General features: G+C 33.6%; 2 protein-coding genes across 7 annotated transcripts in view; one reads left to right on the forward strand and one right to left on the reverse strand.

Moving 5' to 3' along the window:
- The window catches only part of LOC106461262 (dynein heavy chain 5, axonemal-like), a 55,414-nt gene extending 52,257 nt beyond the window's left edge, over positions 1-3,157 (forward strand). Inside the window, exons 34-37 of the mRNA XM_013921073.2 lie at positions 511-667; positions 1,051-1,263; positions 1,519-1,671; positions 2,734-3,157. Coding sequence (XP_013776527.1) covers positions 511-667; positions 1,051-1,263; positions 1,519-1,671; positions 2,734-3,120 — 910 coding nt within the window. The 3' untranslated portion in view covers positions 3,121-3,157. The remainder of the gene's footprint in view (positions 1-510; positions 668-1,050; positions 1,264-1,518; positions 1,672-2,733) is intronic.
- Positions 3,158-3,220: 63 nt separating this feature from the next.
- The window catches only part of LOC106461263 (TOX high mobility group box family member 4-like), a 151,084-nt gene continuing 133,877 nt past the window's right edge, over positions 3,221-20,427 (reverse strand). For 5 of the 6 annotated variants that reach the window (XM_022388126.1, XM_022388128.1, XM_022388131.1 and 2 more), the window contains exons 3-12: positions 18,034-18,138; positions 16,910-17,109; positions 15,875-16,178; positions 13,358-13,479; positions 8,579-8,714; positions 6,810-6,890; positions 6,150-6,362; positions 5,436-5,558; positions 5,150-5,313; positions 3,221-4,346 (exon numbers count right to left, since the gene is read on the reverse strand). In XM_022388126.1, the coding sequence (XP_022243834.1) occupies positions 4,283-4,346; positions 5,150-5,313; positions 5,436-5,558; positions 6,150-6,362; positions 6,810-6,890; positions 8,579-8,714; positions 13,358-13,479; positions 15,875-16,178; positions 16,910-17,109; positions 18,034-18,138 (1,512 nt within the window). In that variant the 3' untranslated portion in view covers positions 3,221-4,282. The remainder of the gene's footprint in view (positions 4,347-5,149; positions 5,314-5,435; positions 5,559-6,149; positions 6,363-6,809; positions 6,891-8,578; positions 8,715-13,357; positions 13,480-15,874; positions 16,179-16,909; positions 17,110-18,033; positions 18,139-20,427) is intronic. The other variant, XM_022388129.1, reaches the window with a different exon arrangement.

Below are 20,427 nucleotides of genomic sequence, written 5' to 3' on the forward strand. Positions count from 1 at the left end.
CATGGTAAGATATTATAGTATTTTGGCACTTGTGTATAAAGTTAAAATCATAAATAATATTCAATGTTCAACTGGTACACAATTAAAAACATTTTATTTAGGCCTATCTATGGCCTTCAGAAAGTTGACAGCTCTACATTACAACATCATCCTCAGGAAACATGTAGAGTCTTCAACTTTTTGAAGGCCATAGATAGGCCTAAATAAAATGTTTTTAATTGTGTACCAGTTGAACATTGAATATTATTTATGATTTTAACTTTATACACAAGTGCCAAAATACTATAATATCTTACCATGTGTATACTATATTTTTAGCTGGAGTGGTTACATTGTACAAGGAATTATTTTTTAACAACATAGTTACACCTATAGTTTTTGATGTGTAAGATACTACAACGTAATGAAAACGCATTTTTGATAAAGAAATATTATCTGTAATTGGCATTTCATCATAAAAGTTTTTTCAAAAGGTGAAGTATAAACTTTATATCCACAATGTATGGGTAGATACCAGATAAACACAGTAAAAGAAGTATTAAACACCATTTTGAGTGTTCAGCCAAAGGACACAAGTAGCCAAGGTGGAGAAACAAGGGAAGCTGTTGTCTACCGAATGGCTAATGACATGCTGAATAAACTACCTCCTGATTATGTCCCCTATGAAGTAAGTCTATTTCAGTCCACTTTCAATAGATAATCTATTTAGCATTTTTTATGTTGTCAATGTATCCTTATGAAACCTACCCATTGGTGTCACTGATTTTTTTTAATATCATTGGCTAAAGCAGTTCCTTGACATTTTTTTTTGCCTTAGAGAGCACATTCCATTGAAAAGTAGTTGGTGTTTTTTATCTTACCATTAACCAACTTACTGTAATATTTTAATTTTTTCTTTTATAACAAAATATAAATACTTTTAATTAACCCTGTTATCTATATAAATTGCAAGAGCAATTGTTGTCTGCAGTTAATTGATATGATAATGGATAACATCCAAATTACTATCAAACCATTTGAATCAAATTGAGCATTCTCTTTACTTTAAAGGTTAAAAAACGACTTAAAAAACTTGGGCCATTAGCTCCCATGAACATCTTCTTGAGACAAGAGGTAGACCGTATGCAAAGAGTGATTTCAACTGTACGTTCAACACTGTTGGATCTAAAGTTGGCTATTGAAGGCACAATAATAATGAGTGAAGGACTGAGAGATGCTTTAGACTCTATGCATGATGCTCACACTCCAGCAATGTGGAAAAAGGTATTACTTTTAGTTTAAAAAAATATGCAGTATCAACATTGCCACAACAGTTATATAACATGTCATGTACATTAAAATATATCTTAGCCAAAGCAAGTAAGTTTTTTTTTCCCTATTTAAATTGGTAAGAGGCTAAAGGAGCAGATGAGATTTAGGATGATTAAGCTTTGATGTTTATTTATCTTTCTATATACATGTGTGCTTTTCCATGTATTAGTTTTGGGAGGTGACACTTAATAATGATTTTGTTCACAGATATCCTGGGAGTCGAGTACCCTCGGCTTCTGGTTTACAGAGTTGTTAGAAAGGGATGCCCAATTTCGGCAATGGTGTTTCGAAGGACGGCCAAATGTCTTCTGGATGACTGGTTTCTTTAACCCTCAAGGTTTCCTTACAGCAATGAGACAGGTGTGGGGAAAATTGGTAATCTCTTGTCTTTACAATTTAATCAAAAAGATTAGTAGTGTTCCTTTATCTTTTGCAGTTCAGCACCTCATATGACACAGGAGTGTTAAGGGTATCATGCAAATGTCACTGTTGCCACCAGGGTTGCAGTCTGACCTAATTAATCACAAACTGATCAAAATATTATCCATCAGTGCCCCTTCTGACAACAGACATTACAGCAACAGTACATATCTAATCTTATATGCTGGGCATTTTTCACCTTGAGATCTAAAATTATGCAAGACTCCAGTAATGTACTGGTGTTAAGTCCAAAAAAGCTCTTACAAGATGTGTTTCACCTGATTATCAATAAGTGGGGGGGCACTATCTTGCATGGGAATTACTTTGGTTGTGTGGCTTTGCAGTTCAAATAGTATGGTCCAATAAACAAATCAGCTGTGAAACCACACAACATTGTCACCTTAGTGTCATGGAGGTGTGTAGGAACTGCTGCATGTGTTTACACTTCCAGAATGTGTAAAGTATGCTTCATCAGCCCACAATATAATCTGCATGTCATTGACTTCCAGTCTTGCCAAGTATGCAATGTAAAATCAATATGTTGAATTAAATCATCTCGGGTAACATAACACGCACTAACGCTGGCTTGACCACAAATGTAATCTGTCTCTAAATTTGTTTATGAACTTGCACATGGCAAAACTCTGGAAGGAGGTCCTGAGAACTGCCTCAGCACTGCATACCTTGGTGTAATAACGTTTCACTAGTTCACACTTGTTGGGTGAATGACAGGCTCATTCATACCCATGTGGTATTTGCATGCTACCCTAAACACTTGTTTGTAATTTCACCTTCTTAAGCTGTAGCATTTATGATATAGGATATGCTGAATTTCAAATCTGTTTTTTTATGAGTCATTAATATAACAAAAATGAGCCTCTCTATTGAAATAATGTTTTGTGACTGTTATATTATCCTGTTAGTCAGAAATGCACAACAATCAGATCTAAGAAAATACAACTGATTTCCAAGTGTACTATTATTAATTATTTTCTTTTTTAGGAAGTGACCAGAGCGCATCGTGGTTGGGCCTTAGATGTTGCAGCTCAGCATAATGATGTTACCCGGTTTATGAAAGAAGACATAACAGAACCACCAGCTGAAGGGGTTTATATCTATGGTCTGTTCCTCGAAGGTGCAGGGTGGGATAGGAAGAACAGTCGTTTAGTAGAGTCAAAACCCAAAATGCTTTTTGAGGTACTTCCTGTAATCCATATATATGCTATTAATACAACTGCAGGAAAGGATCCATGGCTGTATGAATGTCCAGTTTACAAGAAACCACAGAGAACCGATTTAACTTATGTTGGCTCTCTTGACTTGAAAACCCAACAAGGGCCTAGTCATTGGGTATTGCGGGGTGTGGTTTTATTGTGTGACATCAAATAATGTTTAAGAATTAGTACTAATAATTCACAATTAGTAGTAATCTTTAAGCAATCAATTATTGTATCAACTTGTATCATACATATTACCACCAGGAGACATATTCCTTTTTTTAAGTTTATTCTCATTTAAATAAGTAACACAGATGTAAATGCAATTGGAATACAATATTCAAAACTGTTTTTTGCACAGTGCACTCAAGACAATTTTTTTCTAAGCAACACTATTTCAAATATTTACATGTATACTAATAATAATTCAAAACATTTTATACAATTAATGGCAACAACTGGAATTGTTTCCTATACATATTCTGCCAAACTGTTTATAGAAAATAATGAAATTTCATTAATTCCATTATTGTATGTGTATCCCGTGATATGACCTAGTTATTCAACACCAAATATCTGCATTATTTTTATATTGTAAACACTTATTTTTAACCTAAAATTTGTCAAATTCATTATTTTGATATGGAACTTTTAATCTTTTTTTTTTTAAACAAATTACAAAATAATTTTCCTATTCAGCTGTAGGCATAAAAAATTACACAAAGATCTAAGTAGTATTATTCCCATTACTACACAATGAATCAATACAACATCGGTGAAAAGTGCTTGTAATTTTAATGAGACATGTCCCAAGTGGTTATGCAATTTCACACATACTCCTACACCAAGATGCAAAGTCAAAATATACAATATACATATTTAAGTTTTTTTTTTTTATTTAGATATGTTTTGACCACATGTAACAGTGTGGAAGTATTTCATGTGTAGGCCACTCTACAACCAAGTTTCCTTTAATTGTAACAATATTTTTATGATAGACTATTATTGTTTAAGCTTTCTCCAGTGCTACATATGTTTTCCCATCTTAGTTACATTATGATGTTGACTTAAAAAACTAGCTTAACAGCCTTTATTGGGTTGATCAAAAGGTTTTTGTTGTATACATTTATAAAGTTATTTCTTTCTGTATCATTAAAGGGGAGTTACAAACTTTCTGTAACTACTAACCTTAGGGTAAAGACATACCATGTATCCATCTATTGAATACTGAATGGTCCTGCACATCACATAGTCAGTTGTCTTATTTGACATTCTTTCAGCCTGTGCGCTTAACTGCTCCCATACTGTCACAACTGGTCTTTTAAACTTCTTGTTTATTTCACTTGGGTAAAACTGTTTGATGCTTGTCTTGATGCCACCCAGGCTGTGAAGACATCTCTAGGACATTTCAAGAACTGTTAATTACTGATTTACCTATTAATTGTTATATATATATATCACTTATCACCATTTTTTGTATATGTAGGTTATGACATGCACAAAATGCAAAATATTACGGAAGCTGAATAAATCTGCTATTTCTAGATGTTAAATTGACTATATTTTTAAGCATCCGAGTATTTAATTATTTGATTAGAAAATAGTGTGTGCGTGCGTGTGCTTAAACAACCAGGCTGACAATAGAGAGCTACAGAGCAAGAACACAGATGATAACTTATTAGATTTATTCTATTATGAACACTTGAGGATTGTGTAAAATGGGAAATACATATTTAATTTCCACACTAATTATACATACATCACAGGGACAGATTGGATGTTTATCTTGACCTATCAAATTATGTTTATACTTAGTTTTCTCAGTCTGGTATGTATCATTGTGGAATTGTCAATTTCATACAAGATGTTAGAATACAACACACGTCTTCATTCTATTTGATATGATAGGCCAAGAGAAAGTTTGTCTAGCAGTGATAAAAATGTAAAATACTGGTCTAACATGTGTCACAATTAATTCACACTAGACAATGCATATACAACTCTGCCTATTCTGTTAGCGAGCCTTTGTAATAATAACTTAGAACATCATAGTATAACCTCGGCCACAATAGTTTTGCTAGTTTTAGTATCCTACTCTAAGCTTTATATCAAACACTATAAAAAAAAGTGATATACTTATAGCTTATTATTTTTATAAATAATTAAGAACTCTAACTTTACTGTTACCATACTACTCTTACCTGCAGTGTGAAACAACACATTCATTACTACAATATTCTTTATCCCAGTCTGGTGACTCAATGGCTGGATTAGGACACCCATTGCGTAGACAGGTCTGTTGGATTTGTGGCTGTTGACCCATGTTCTGGGACACATGCATTGTCTGGTCACTAACCAACTGAGCCTAGAGAAAACGGAAGGGATTAAAAGACTTCACCTTAAAGCTCAACTAAATTCAAGGGTCCATTCCAAATACCACCCTTTAAAGAAATTAGTTTTTTTATATAATTAATTGAAACAACTTACTCCTTGCATGTTCTGATTGTAGGCTGTAGCAAGTGGTGCCATCTGATGGTTATGGATCTGAAGAATTTGACCTTGTTGTTGAAGAATAAGGGGAGCTCCTTGGACTATATGCTGTTGAGGAGCCTGTTGTGGTAACAAGAATGAAATGAAAAATATTGGATAACTGGTATTAAAATGTATTCATACATTCAGCAAGAATATCACAAAAAGTAATCAATATTGTAGCTTGTTATGGTCGACTTTTTCTTCACACCAGAAGATAATGGTTCGAGGAAAGATTTCACAAAAACTTACACTGAGATAAAGCAGTTTGTTTTTATTTTTTGAATATAACCATCGTTTAGTCCGAAGCTGTTTAGATCAACTCAACAGTATTGTTTCATTTTCAAAATATTATGTCACACTTAATGAGTTTCTTCTGTGAATAGTTTTATTGTAGCCTAGGTAAGATAGCGCTATACACGTTGAAAATAACCTTTTATCAGGGTTAATTCTGCCTTATAAAGATCCCAAAATTACCTTGAAAGACGAAAAAGTTTCACTATAGGTTTCCCATATATTTATAGAAGTATTATACTCATAAGCTGACACTTCAGTTTGACTGGATTTAGATCGTTAGGTTAGCAAGCATTTCTAGGGTTACATGTTAGCTGAAGGTAAAGAAAAACATTTTTACTTATCCAAAAGAAACATGTACAGAAAGAGATAACTTACCTGAGTCCATACCTGACTTGCAACAAGAGGGGCCTGGGGTTGTGTCATTACAACGGAGGCTGTTGATCCTTCCATGAGGGAGGTCAACAGAGGGGATTTTTTCTGCAGTGGTGAGAGAGATGGGGGTGAGTGACCACTGTAAGCTACTGTTGTCATTGGAGTTGTAGAGCTGACAGACGGGTTGCTGTACAAGTCTGATTGTTCTGCTCCAGCCTGTACGAAAAAAAAAGATATCACAAGTTTAACAATCCCTATTGTTATGTACGCAAAACACCTTTGTTTACAGCCTTGAAACAGTAAATATCTTAACTTATTCATTAACTTGAGGCAGCAGTGATTTGCTATGATGTACACTGTTCATTAGCGCTACAAAATTAGAAATAAAGTCATGATTGCTGTTGTTGGAAACAACAATATTATGCAGGAGTTTCGGCCCGGGTAACTTACCCATACACTATTATAGTTTTATTGTCATAACACTCGTGCTAATGATGATAATGGGTAAGAAGGTTGACCACTGTTTAAACATTTCTCAAAATTAGTTTATACCAAGGTCTACAACTTTCAGTTAACTATGAAAGAAATGTAAAATTACAAGGGAAAAAAATTAATGTTTTAGTAATGAGAAATATTTGAAGAATCCACATCTTAAAAACTTACCCTGGAAACCAAACTAGCTTTGTAAGCAGCAAGGGCTTTCAAATACTCTTTCTTTGCAGCTTCTGTCTTTTTTTTATAGACCTGCAAAGATCAGGGTTTTCTGGTTACAATATAATTAAATGCAATACATAATCAGATATTGATCATACTGAAATTACTCCTACGGAATGTTAAAGCAAAGGAAACGTAGTATGAGCGTAATGGTAAATACATTTACACAAACAATTGTTTACACTATTTGTTTTTTTTTTTTATCTATGAAATCACATAAAACAACAAAGTAAACTTCATATATACAAGAAGTTAGTGAGTTCGTGGTATTGACCTGTCCTTGTATTTCACGTTAACCAAGGGCAATAACCGGTTTTGTCCTAACTCAAAGATTGAACACGGGACAGGCCGAGATCCTGTTTTAACAATTGTTGATATGTTTTGTTTGTGTTGAACAACAACGCCCAGCTGTGTAATATTGGACTGCCGCTATTTATATTTAATAACGAACATAGATACGTTCTGCCATGCGAGTTGTTTTTGATCATTATTGAGTATTATATGAAAGATAGCATTATTAAACTGAACAGGTTATGTAACAATGCATTTACTCTTACAGGAAGTGCGTATTAATAAGAAAACGTTATCTATATCAGCCTGAACTAAGAGAAACTGTCTTTATTTCTTATTTAGTAACTATGCCAAAAGTTTGGAAACCTTGCAGTGATCAGATAGTTAAAACCTCAAACCCAGTTAAATCTGCATTTTTAATAAAACATTCTAGAGAAATTTCGCTGCCATTATATTTTGGTTTGGATATTACATGGCTGCTGAACTCAAATAACATATATAAAAATTAACCGATTGTCGTTTCCTGTAATTCGCCATGAAATCCTGCAGGTAACCATTTCCTTTCGTCTCTGTGCAATGTTTCTGTATTCAACATAGTCGATATATCTTAAGATAGGGAAAAATTGACAGAATGGGCTATTTGCACTAAGTCCACCAAAGGGAACTGAACCCCGGATTTTAGCGTTGTAAGACCGTAAGCTTACAGCTGACCTACAGGGGGACTATGGAAAGGTTTGTTTGTAATTATGCACAAAGCTACACAATGGGCTCTGCCTATCATGGGTTTTGAAACCCGATTTCTAGCGTTGCAAGTCCGCAGACATGCCGCTGTGCCACTGGAGGGTGTATGTAAAGGAACGTCTTTATTTGTGTAACAACGTCTTTCACGTAACATTTATACGAGAGCGTTATTACTGACACACTTGTCGTTACCATCTATCAGAAAATGTATATTAAGCAAAAAATACTGAGACGTTCGGGCAACTTTTTGAAGACTGAAAAGTAGAAATAAATATGTAGAAAAGTATTTGTTAGCACTAGAAACTTCTATTAGCCAGCTTTTATATTTTATTTTTACTAGATGTTTATATGAAATCGTAATTTTTCTCCTGAACGGTAATTTATGAGCACGTGAGCTAAACTGACCAGGCCAAAAGCCTATAGAATTCAGATATAACGGTTCCTAACTTTAAACTATTAACCAGAGGGAAGACAACCAGTCTATAGCGCCTGCAACCGTATAGCGGGATTAACCATCGCTTTTATAACACACAACCGCACTAAAAGTGCCTAGCGTGTTCAAATAGTGTCACATCTCGAACCTCAGACCCTTCCACAGTAATGATCAAATTTGATACAACTTCAAAACTTTGACTTAATAAACGTGGTTCAGTTAACAGTACGATATAAAATCTTGGAAAACTTACGTTCTTGTGGTCTACGTCTAAACTATCCCACATCGACGCGACAATCTTGGAAACTTCTCCAAAACTAGCATTTGGATTCTGTCCTTTGATAGCAGCCTGGGTATCTCTGAAGAAGAGGGCGTAAGCAGACACAGGCCTGGTGAAAGATGAGGTCATTAGAAAGCAATGATTACAAACAATAAACTAGTCTTTGAATGACAATTGAAACTGGCAGTAGCCTTTTTGGATGTTTATAACAATTAGCACGAGTGAAAATTATATCACCTGCTCAAATTACCAGCGGAGAGGCAACGAAACGATTTTTATCCTTGTGTAATCCTAAGTGTACCGTAAAATTAGGAACCCAGGTTTAGAACTTGGAACAAATTGGAAACAAATAAGCAAATTCAACAGTTTTATCTTTGCGTTATTTAGATTTTCCTGCAAATCTGGAATTGGAAATTTGTGAACTCTGGCCAATAAAACTGAAATTTTTAAAACAAAATAGCTAAATACCTGGTAAAACATTTAATTTAGTAAAAGATAAAATTTTCTATGCAGTGTTTTTGTAAGGTTTAAAGACCTGTTAACAGTAAACGTATCACGAAATTTTAATGTTATAAAATCTGTAAAACTCTAATTTGAAAGATCAGGATTTTAGTTTGAAACGACACCCCATCAAAACTTTTTTCACACTGCTCAGTACTGTTAGTGTACAGATTACCACAAAAATCATTTTTATAATAAATATATTTTTTTATAAAGTACTTTTACTGACAACTTATTACTTCTACAAAACAATTTTTAAGCTTGACAATTTATTCCCATCCGATTTGGAAACTATTATAGTTGTATACATAACAGAACCCCAGTTGGTTTGATGTATACTGGTTGGACTTTAAAGACAGTGAAATTCAATAGAAAAAGTTGAAAATATGTTAAGTGTAGTCTTCTTACTGAAAAAACATTGGCACATTTGGACCAAATGTTAAATATTATTAGCAGTGAGCCTGTCTAATGGTTTTATCATTTTCTATCATTATTTTTACACCTTCGCTAATACCCTGTTTAGTTTGAGTAAACAAATGCAAGCACAATACAAGTTAATCAATAACCAAGTTTTCTTTAAGCAGTGTTGTTTTCCTGATGATATTTCCTTTCAAAGATTCAAGTAACATGATAGAATGATAATATTCTAAACCTATATATAAGACAAGAACTGGTGTTTGTGGTTTCTCGTAAGTAAGGTAAGGTATGTTATTTTGTTTATTTATTGTTGCTTTCATTAATAATAATTGGTTGTTCTACTTAGTATATTGAATGTAATAACTTATATTTTAACTTGTCTTTCATTATAGTATTTTTATTATAGAGATTTATTTGTATTGTTAGGTTACAATTTGTATATAAGGCTAACCTAAATCTTCTAAGCTGGCTGAACCTTGTGAGACACTATTGGGTTTACGGTCGACAATATTGTTAGGAGCAAGAGTACCCAACTTATGAAACAATGCATTCTAATCTTTATGAATAGAAACGTAAGAAAATTATACTTAGTTAGCTATACTGACTGTCAGGCTGTTTTTCTTTAGTTTCGCTCTAAGTACATAGCCTACTCTAATTGGAAGTTATTATTACTCACGATTCGAATGTCATTACAGACTTTTTAGGTAATCCTTTTTTTGTTGTTATTGTTGTACGTGTGGCCATTTATATCTATTTAAAGAATAGCACGGATTTTTTTCTCAACAGAATAGTATTCATTTTCCACAAAAACAGAATGATATTTAATACAATCCAGTTTTTAAATTTAAAAAGAAATGGGGAGAAAATCTATCTTACAATAAACAAAAAAGATTGAGTAAGAATGTATATACAAGAGGCACCAAGATTTCCTCTATCTTACAGCCTGATGTCTTCTAGTGGTTAGCGTGCTGGATTGTGAATCCTGGGTTCATGATTCGGAGCCGTGGATTCAGCATAAATGTGAAGGTCAAATCCCACTATTTGATTACAGTAGACCAAGTGTTGGCGGGGGGGGGGGGCGTGTTAACTAGCTCTCTTTCCCTGTAGTTACCGATTTAAAATTACGAACACCTAGCGCAGTTCCTGAAACTTACTTCATCCTGGATGTATACGTTTCTTCTCCGGGCCAGAACACGAAGTCATTAAAACAGCTGCTCTGTTTCAACAAACCATAATAAAATAATTGTTTATACTTCGGTATATCAAACATAATACCGAATACGAGTTTTACATTCCTTGCACAAAACATTTGATAATTACTACTTGTAGTTCGAACATCTAACGTTTTCTGCCATTTCTATCAAATTTTAACGATAACTGTTGTTAATTTCTGTCCTTTATCAAGGGTGGTGCTTAGCCTTGAATTCTACAAGGAAAACAGTAGTATACATGTACCATATAACCACTCCTCCTATCATTATATAATCCTTGCTTGTTCTTGATTCAGCAAAGTTACTAGTGGTGGCCTCTATAGGCTGTGAAGGTCCCAAGACTAGTTCTTTCAGAAATAACGGAATTGGAATGCTTTAAGTTCGGCAAGTATACGACACCAAAAGCATCTGGAACGTATGCCCTTCACGAAAGATTAAACAGGTTAAGAGCTGCACCTTGTTCCCATTCTCAGTAATATTGAACTAAAACGTAGAGTTTCTTTGGCAGATTTTCAAGAATCTTAAAAAGTATAACCTTTCAAAGTATCTTTTTCTCACCATCACATCTCATAGTTGACTAACGTGGCTAACCTCCTAAAAAGAACAATGAAAATCGTACAACTGAGTCACGTTTTAAAATTATATAAGATCGATAATACCATAGCGTGATTTTTGAAGTTAGAGCACACTGAAAGGGTGTATAAATATTGAAGGAAGGCCAAAGTTTCAATTATGTTTTCACTTGGATCGAAATGGCGTTCATTTATGTATAAATCTTGTGATTCGAGTTAATTATATACAACCCATATATCTTTTTACTTATTTCTTAGACTAGACATGTAAAGAACTTTAAAGTAACTTTAACCGACTCGCCGCAAAATTGACAGCGATCGTGCAACAGGACATTGTCTTTTACAATATGAAAATACATCCAATATTCTTGTGCAAATACACTCCTACAAGTTAGACACTGTTTTATCCGACTAACGAGCTTACCTATTCCAAATACTGTGATATGTGAAAAACAGTAATTTGTTTTTTCACGTTTACAAAGTAATAAAACATACCAATTTGTCATAAGTGATATCCGTCAGCCATTCACTTCTAAATATGGCATTACGACGTGAACATATTACATTAAGTTGAACACACACCAATTAGTTGTAAAATTTGTCTTTAATTTCCATCTTTCAAGCCTGACGAAAAAAATTGCTATTATATTGCGTTATTAAATTTCATTGGCACGACCTGCACTTTATGAAGGACGTTTTCAAAATTAGCACTGGTGTAAAGATAAACTAACCCAGTTCTATTTCTATGCAAGACTATAAGGTGGTTTTAAAGCTTTACGAGGGCTTTCCCATCTTTATGTTCCAACTAACCGAGGGGGTCTAAGATCGCTTTGGTCACCTATAAATAGCGAATGTTTGAAAATTGACTAAAAATATTCGAAAAGTTGAAGCCTCAACAAAAAGAATCGCATAGTAACAAAACAAATTAATAACGAGAAACTAAGAAACGCATGTATATTCTTAGTCTAAAGAAAGAAATAGACGTTAAGCTGTGAGCTTACCATATCTTAATATAAGCAATGGTTCCAAACATACAAACACAAATACAGAATCTAATATTTTAGCTCCTCCCCCCCCCCCCTCGCTGCTCACAATTCAAAGCAGTGAAGATAAGTAACTACTATCTTTTACGATATACTAGGATTAAATAACTTTTTCAAACACCGTCTGCAGGTGCGATATATTTTCTCTCTGGAAACAGCTCCACTCGGTAATAATTTGAATCCCGAACGATTTGTTATAGGATTATAAAATTGTTCATAGCGCGCCATTCTTCTTCCTTGGTTAAGTATTGGCTTTGTTCCAATTTAAAAGCTCAGCAATAAAGATCGAGCTGCCACAATGAAAAATGATCCTTCTTTAAGAATAGGAGATTGTTATACTTTATCTACGATAAACGTGTTCGTTCTCATCTTTTTCAATCCATTTGTTTTTCAAATTCTTTGAGTGACGGGAAAACGGAAGTTTTATTAAGCTTTTCACTCTTCAATACGCAGTCACTAAATGTATTTTTTTCAATCAATTAAAGATAAGACGTACATACAAGGAAGCGAAAATCCATTTGAACTGAAATAACAAGACTAACGAATCGTTTTAACAAAAGTATGCAAAAACAACAAATTTTCCGAAACGAACATATTTTGTATAAAGTTTATTTTCAGTTGCATATAAATATCGGCTATTTTAATTGGCATACGTGAGATTAAGAGCTTGGAGATTTCAATATATGTAGCGGCAAGATATTTAAATAAAAACAATCATATTGTGATTAATTAATTTACATTTTCAAAAGATACTCGATTTTTATGAACACGGAAATATATATCTATCTATCTATACATATTCCGTCCTATTTCCGGTGAATTTTGATAAAAAAAATATAATCAGCTTCCTAGATCATTTAGTGATTTTACCTCAGCTATATTAAATGGAAGTGGGGTAGAAATATCTGTTGCATAATGATGTATGATCATAATGTGTTCTATTAATCTTTCAGGAATATTGGGCATGATGTAAGTAAGAGAAAGAATGACGTTGTACATTTGGCTTACTTTTGCGGTTCATTAGGGTCTTTCTTTTTCTTCTTCTTCGGAACTTTGGGTTTTTTGCTTGACTTGGTGTTGCTAACAGGTTCTACAGGCTCTGGTGATGGTCTTTTCACTCCACCCATTAGCTATAACAGAAAGAAATACGTTATAAGGCAGAAATTAGCTCCACGGTAGTTTTTAAATAACTGGAAATGTTAATTTAATTTTAATATATAATGAGAAAATGAGACATGACTTCATGAAATTTAGTTGAATGGACAGGAATTGCCCGTTGTAGAAACATAAGTGTAGAGAACGACGTTTCGAATTTCATCCTGAACTAATTCAATATTTAATCTAGCTTGCATACCCACCCTTAAACATATCTGTATCATGGTAACCTATTAAAATTATAACGGTGACAATAACCAATTTCGATAATATCGTCGCACAAATGAAATGGAACAAATGTTTATAAACATCATTATGAATGTAACCGCATTCTAGGAAATCTGTTAATTTATCTGCGTGATACAAATACACGAAAATGTTTTAGTAGCATATTTCAATCTTATCGTCTGTTGGTTAACTTTACAATCACTGAGAAAGGCTGGAATGCTTACTTAAGGGAATAATTTCTACCTACCACTGTCGAGGGTCAGTATTTAACAAATTACTACTTAATTTTTTTATTTATTTCTGTTTCTATAGAAGCAACAACGTTCCACAACTGACTTTATAGGTTCAGCGGTAGTTTGGTGGGGTATTGTGACAGAAGCACCCATATAGACACCCAAGTTTCGTTGTAAAATAATCACGTATTTGTGATGATTAAAAACAGGAGTTAAATCTGATAAGTGGTATATACCTCACTGATTTTTATGGCCTAATTTAGCAAGTAATTCCCACCTCTTCCTCATCTGATGGGTGATGTATGCCTTACCGATTTTTAAGGCCTAATTTAGCGAATAACTACCACTGCTTCCCCATTTTATAAATGGTCTATGCCTCATCGATGTGTAGGCCCTAATTTAGCAAGTAATGTCCATCTCTTTCTCATCTGATAAGTGATGTATGTCTCACCAGGGTGTAAGGCCTAACTCCCACCCCTTCCTCCATTAGGGCAGATTTTACTTTTCCCGCTCTTAAATTCAATGAATAGATTTTATGCTACATGTGTACAAAGTAGTTTTTATAATCAACTTTCAGTGGTGGAAAAAAATGGCACAGCATTATTTTCTGCCTGAAAAGGGGTAAATTGAAAACGATCGTCAACTTAAATTTCGAAAACAAAAATAAAAAATATGAAAACCGTTTTATTTAACGTACCTGAAGAGTTAAAAACATTTTACCACGTAGAAGATTGTTGTGGTGTGTGCGTGTTGAAATATGCACATATTTGCAACAGTATCACTGGTGATTATTAGATAAGCTTTAGGCAAGCTAACAGTCTAAATTAACAACTATATTAAAACTTGAAGATCGCCTCATAGTGTTTTTCAAAACAAATTCGAGAAAAAAAAAACAAGCTGAAAATATAAGGGTATCATGTAATGGAAACGCAGCATCTGCTACAGAGCGATAGCATTCATCAACAGCGCCGCCTGTGGCTATCTTTCAAAACCCGTAGAGTGGTTATTACTCTGTACCATCTGCTCTTTTTAAAAGGGCGTCTTTACTGTTCACTAACATCCAATGTGTTATTACCGATATTTTAAAGGTTCGGAGCTCTTGACAAGAGTGGAACTTTTTAATGGGTGTTTTAATCACTAGAAAACAGAAACTTAGATAAGAGAACGAAAAGTAGTCACACAAATTAAGACTAAACTTTTATTCACCACAAGTTCGACGTTTGTAAGAAGTCTTAAAAAATAACGGAAACTTCAGACTTATCTGTAATAATGCTAATAATTGTGCAGACAAATTCTGCTCTAATGCATTTTATCTCGTTTTTAGAGTTAATTCATTCTATTACATACGAACGCGTTTGTAATAAATAATTTTATGAAGAGAGGTACTTTTTATCAACAGTTAGCAGGAAATTATAAATCTATAAACAGATAGAACTATGTAATAAAATGTTGAACAGTAAAATTGTGAATTATAAACAGATAAAATTAAATTATCAATAGATAAACTGATAATGAAACAAAATTATTAAACGAACAAAATCGATAAACAGGTAAAAGGAAACTGTATAAATAATATACAGATAAGATGACATTTTAAAACGATAAACAAATAAATTGTTGATATATACATAATGATGTCTCGATATCTTCTTCGTAGTGTTTACGATGAACCCCACATTCAACTTATAAATCGATAAACAGATAAAAATAAATTGTACAATTATTGTTAAATGATAGAATGATGTAATAAGTTGATAAAAATTAAAATGTGAAATTGGTATCCTTAATAATTTCTTATAATGCTACTTGTAATGGTATAAGAAAATGGGTGAATGTATCCAATTGTTTTCAAGTTTATGCTTTGAATACAACTTAAATTTGACCAACGTAGTGATGATAGTACATGTACCAATGGAATGCTATCGTCGCTGTCTTCGCTGGTTTCCTGTCCTGGAGAAGTATGATTGGATCCAGGAGAGCTCCCCATAGATCCGGGACCTTGCTGTCTGGCCATTCCTAAAGGAGCTTTCATACCCAGTTGTGTCATCAGTTGTGTCTGACTTATAGTTGTAAGCAGAGAAGCATGTCCGTTTATTACAGAAGGCTGTGTTGACAGTGGATCTGGTACCTGAGGTGGGGGCATGGTCTGCATTTGTGACTGTCGTTGTTGCATTTGATCATAGCTACTCGGGCGGTTCTCATAGGAATGAGCACTGAAATACAGATAAAAAAACAAATGTTACCACTTTTATTAAATTCATATAAACTACGTACCCAAACTTAAGACATTATTATTTACAATGCAGCACTTAGCTCGCCAATGATTTTTTTTGTGCGGTAAAAAAATCAAAGATTTGAAGCGCTGAATAACCAAACTTGAGAAATATCTTTGTACAATACAGTAAATTTATACGAATAGTTTTTATGAGATTTTTCCCACATGACCTAGAAGCTCGACTAAAAACGTATTTTAAAAGTGTGTATTAGTACGGCGTGAGGTTACAGTGGCCTATATCCAGGAGTTAGGCCAATGATTTCCTATACAAAACATGGACACTGTGATATATATATATATATATATATATAACACAGTGTCCATGTTCTGTATAAGAAATCACACACACATATATATCAAATCTACAGGGATGCCTTCATATGAATAGTGTTAACTAAAATTCAGTGAAAAGTTCTCCTAGACACTATAAACACATTTCTACACTAAATAACAACTAGCTACCGATTACATACGGACTAAAATAGATAACCAACACTTTCTAGATAACATATCGTGTTTAAATCCGTTCACTTGAAGTTAATACGAAAAAATATTAATAGAGCTACAATTTGTACATCTTAAACCACCGATTGATTTACGAACAAAATCTAGCAAATCGAGATTTCGTGATTTTACGTATTTCAGTAGAAAAATCAACATTTAACTTACAGCATTTGGATGTTTTGCATCTCCATCCGACCTCCAGGTTGGATCTCTCTCATCTGAGGCAAGTACATTTCATCCATGTTATGTCCTGGATATTGGACCGTGGGACTTTCCACTATTCCTTGGGGAGCAACTGTAGTAGAAGGAGAAGACGTCATCACTATGGTCATTCCCTGACTTTGTGCTTGGGCAAGTGAGAGTGCCTGAAAAACAAAAACACCATAGTGTGATCACTGTGATGATTCAAAATAAAACATGTTTCACTAAGATCAAATTAATGAAAATTCGAAACCACAGTTTTGAAATACAGCACAAAGAAATTTTTTAAGAGGGAAAATTCTTGGCACTACGAATACATGCATCTTGTGTCAAACACCTCATCACAATAAGTACTGAACTGGACCGGGCGTGGCTTATTAGTTGACGTAAATCCGAATGTCCATGGTTCGTATCCCGTTTCCGAAAATGGCGCTCTTTACTTTTAAAGTCGAATATGCGTTATAAGAGTAACAGTCAAATCTCATATTCGGCCAGACAAGAACAGCCCAAGAGTTGGCGACTGGTGCTGCTGACTAGCTGCCTTCCATCTAGTCTATCAGTTCCAAATTAGAAATGTCTGGCGTATAGTCCTTGTGTAGCTTTGCACGAATATCCGAACCAAGCACCTAGCTAATCAATTAAATTTTTACTTTAGCTGTATGTAACTAATGGTGAAAGCAGGTCCAACCATATACCAATGCATGCTTTCTCACGTGAGTTAAACCAGGATACCTTTCGCCAGATAACAGTTTTAATGTTAAATTTTGAACATGTGTTTGAGCCTGAATGCATAATCTTAAGCATTTTTACTTCTTACAAAATAAACAAGTCTCTTGATTTGCAAAGCGACCGACTTAACACATTTGAGTAAAGCCAGACTAAAGTTGAAGAAAGAACACATTTATCGTATATACAGTTAGAAAGACAACCCCACTAACAAAGTGTTATTGTAATTAAAGGCATCGATAAGCAAAAGTGGGACTTCACAATCTGTTTATGCGTTTTACGCATACAACATATTACTGTCAAACTTTAAGAGGATCTTTTCTAGTTTGTTAATTTAAAACTTTTGAAATGAGATATTTTACCTGACTTTCAAAGATGTCCCCAGTATTCCCGTTTCCATCACTAGATGGCATGCTCAATGTTGGAATACCAAATTCTTCGTCCCCAAAACTCGGAGTATGGAAAGTCTGCAACAAACAAAATCTTCCTTTTCAAACTGAATTTGGCCCAAAATGACATTTTTAACCAATAAGGATAGAGATAATCCTAGTATATACACCTGTCACTGAACAAATTGATAATTTAAAGTATGCTTTAACATTTAAATTGCAAGCTTTTAGACTTTAGGGTAAATGTATGTTTCTTTATGCCTTCGTATAAAATAAAAAGCTTCAACATTTCTAACAGATGTTTACTTGTACTTCCCTACGCCCACTAAAAGATGATGCTCTGACATACTCTAATGTAAACTGACGGATTCGATATATATGAATCTGTAACGGATTTTCTTTCTTCAATACTGCCACTTACTACAAAAAGATTTACACCAGCTGCATTATAATAAACAGAAATGGATTATAGGATGGCAGAAATAACTATTTCTGTTGTCCCTACTTTATTTTTTCAAGCAAACCTTTATCAGTTTGTAAATTGGGATTAACTGTTTTGGCTCAATCGAAAAGGGCGGTGTTTTGACGTGTTTGGTGAGATGTGTTCTCGACAAGCATCTTGAATCTAAATTATCGGCCGGATTGAAAGCTATGGTAAGGGATTTCCCTTTCGGAGACGTTTGACACAAAAGCTTAAAATGTTCATACGTATAAAAGCAGGTGAATAATAACACCACAAAATCATCCACCTTGGTGGTCTTCTTCAATGTTGATCCTAAGACCTGAAATTGCTGAAGGGATTTTACAACACACAAGTCTAAAAACCATTTGAGATATAAAGTGACTTTAAAACCACTCTCTACCCAAATTAAAACTGGAAGAACATGTGACCCAAAAAATTATTACATGTAAGATAACCCCTCCTGTATATTACAATCGCTTCTTGGAGAAAAAAAAGTTACATCTTATTTATTAACTTCTCTAAAGTATAAAACAACACATATTATAAACATTTTAAATAACGTCAACTAAAGAAATTCTTTTGGAAAGGACATTTATCATGACTAATTTATTCTTTCTAGTCGTCGTTTAATTTAGAACCTTTTTTTTTCAGTAAAGACGGTTTCAAATTACATTACTGATAACACTTCCCAACTAAGAAAATATCATCTGAAGGCTTAAAAATCGAGATCAATTAAAATGAAAACATGATACCAAGTAAAATACTTTGCCAAACAGACGTAATGAGCTCACAAAGCCTAGTTTTTAAAAATCAATACCATATTGTATTTGTATCTGATGAGAACACTTGGTTTTTAATGGAAATATTTTTAAGATGAAGAGACGAAAAAACTTGTTTTTTTATCTCTTAGTTGTCGAACTTCTTGAAAATCTAATAACCTGGAAAAAATAAGCTTCGAAAAATTATTTGAATTTTCTTTTCTCTAATATAAAACACTGCTTTATGATAGTACGTTTGGATATGTACTTTTACCTAATGAATCACGTATTCTTCAAACAGCACTAACAAAAAAAAAGTATTCCACTATAATTACTTTCCCGGGACTTTATTATTTGCTGTTTCAAATATTACTTCATTCTTTCTTTTTCCAATTTTGAACAAGGAGGGGAGGATCAACAATTTATATATATATTGTTTATCATTAAGAATCTAATCAGAAACTTGTATGAACACGATTCACGAACGTCAAACAAGTTCAGATGATATTAGTTCTCTAATGCAAAACCATGAAATTAAGTTTTGTTAAAACTCTAAATGCCGAAACCTACGATCATACGAAATAACACAAAAAACAGTTCGGATATTTTATTACAGACGTTTTCTATTGAGTTACGAAAAGCATAAAACAACAGACTATTCGGAGTTTCAGTAACATTAAAGTTTCTCACTTACAATGAGAATAATGTACATGTAATGTTTTCAGAATACTTAGTTTTGACTGAAAAAAATAAAGTATAACATTATCCATCTTCAGTTTTTAATCAATATCTGCTGTTTACCATACATTTTCTCTATTAAACACAGAACAAAATTGGTGTAATGACGAACTAGTCTGCTGACCAAACCTTCGGGTCATTACAATGGTACTTGTAATAAACTTTACAGACTTGTATTTACACCAGATTTCACAGCCCCTGTTTGACTTCATTCTCGCACTACTCGTGGAATGAAAGTCCGTATCTTCTTTTAAATTAATGTGCATCAACTTTAAAGTTAATTTATTTACGAGTTATTATAAAACAGGCGTTTATTAGAATATAATTGGGAAATTCAATAAGTTAAAAACCTCCATTTTTATGTAGATGTGGTAACAGTAATATAAGACAAATGTGACCAATTATTCA

The sequence above is a fragment of the Limulus polyphemus genome, unplaced genomic scaffold, assembly GCF_000517525.1.
Source record: "Limulus polyphemus unplaced genomic scaffold, Limulus_polyphemus-2.1.2 Scaffold923, whole genome shotgun sequence".
NCBI lineage: Eukaryota > Metazoa > Arthropoda > Merostomata > Xiphosura > Limulidae > Limulus > Limulus polyphemus.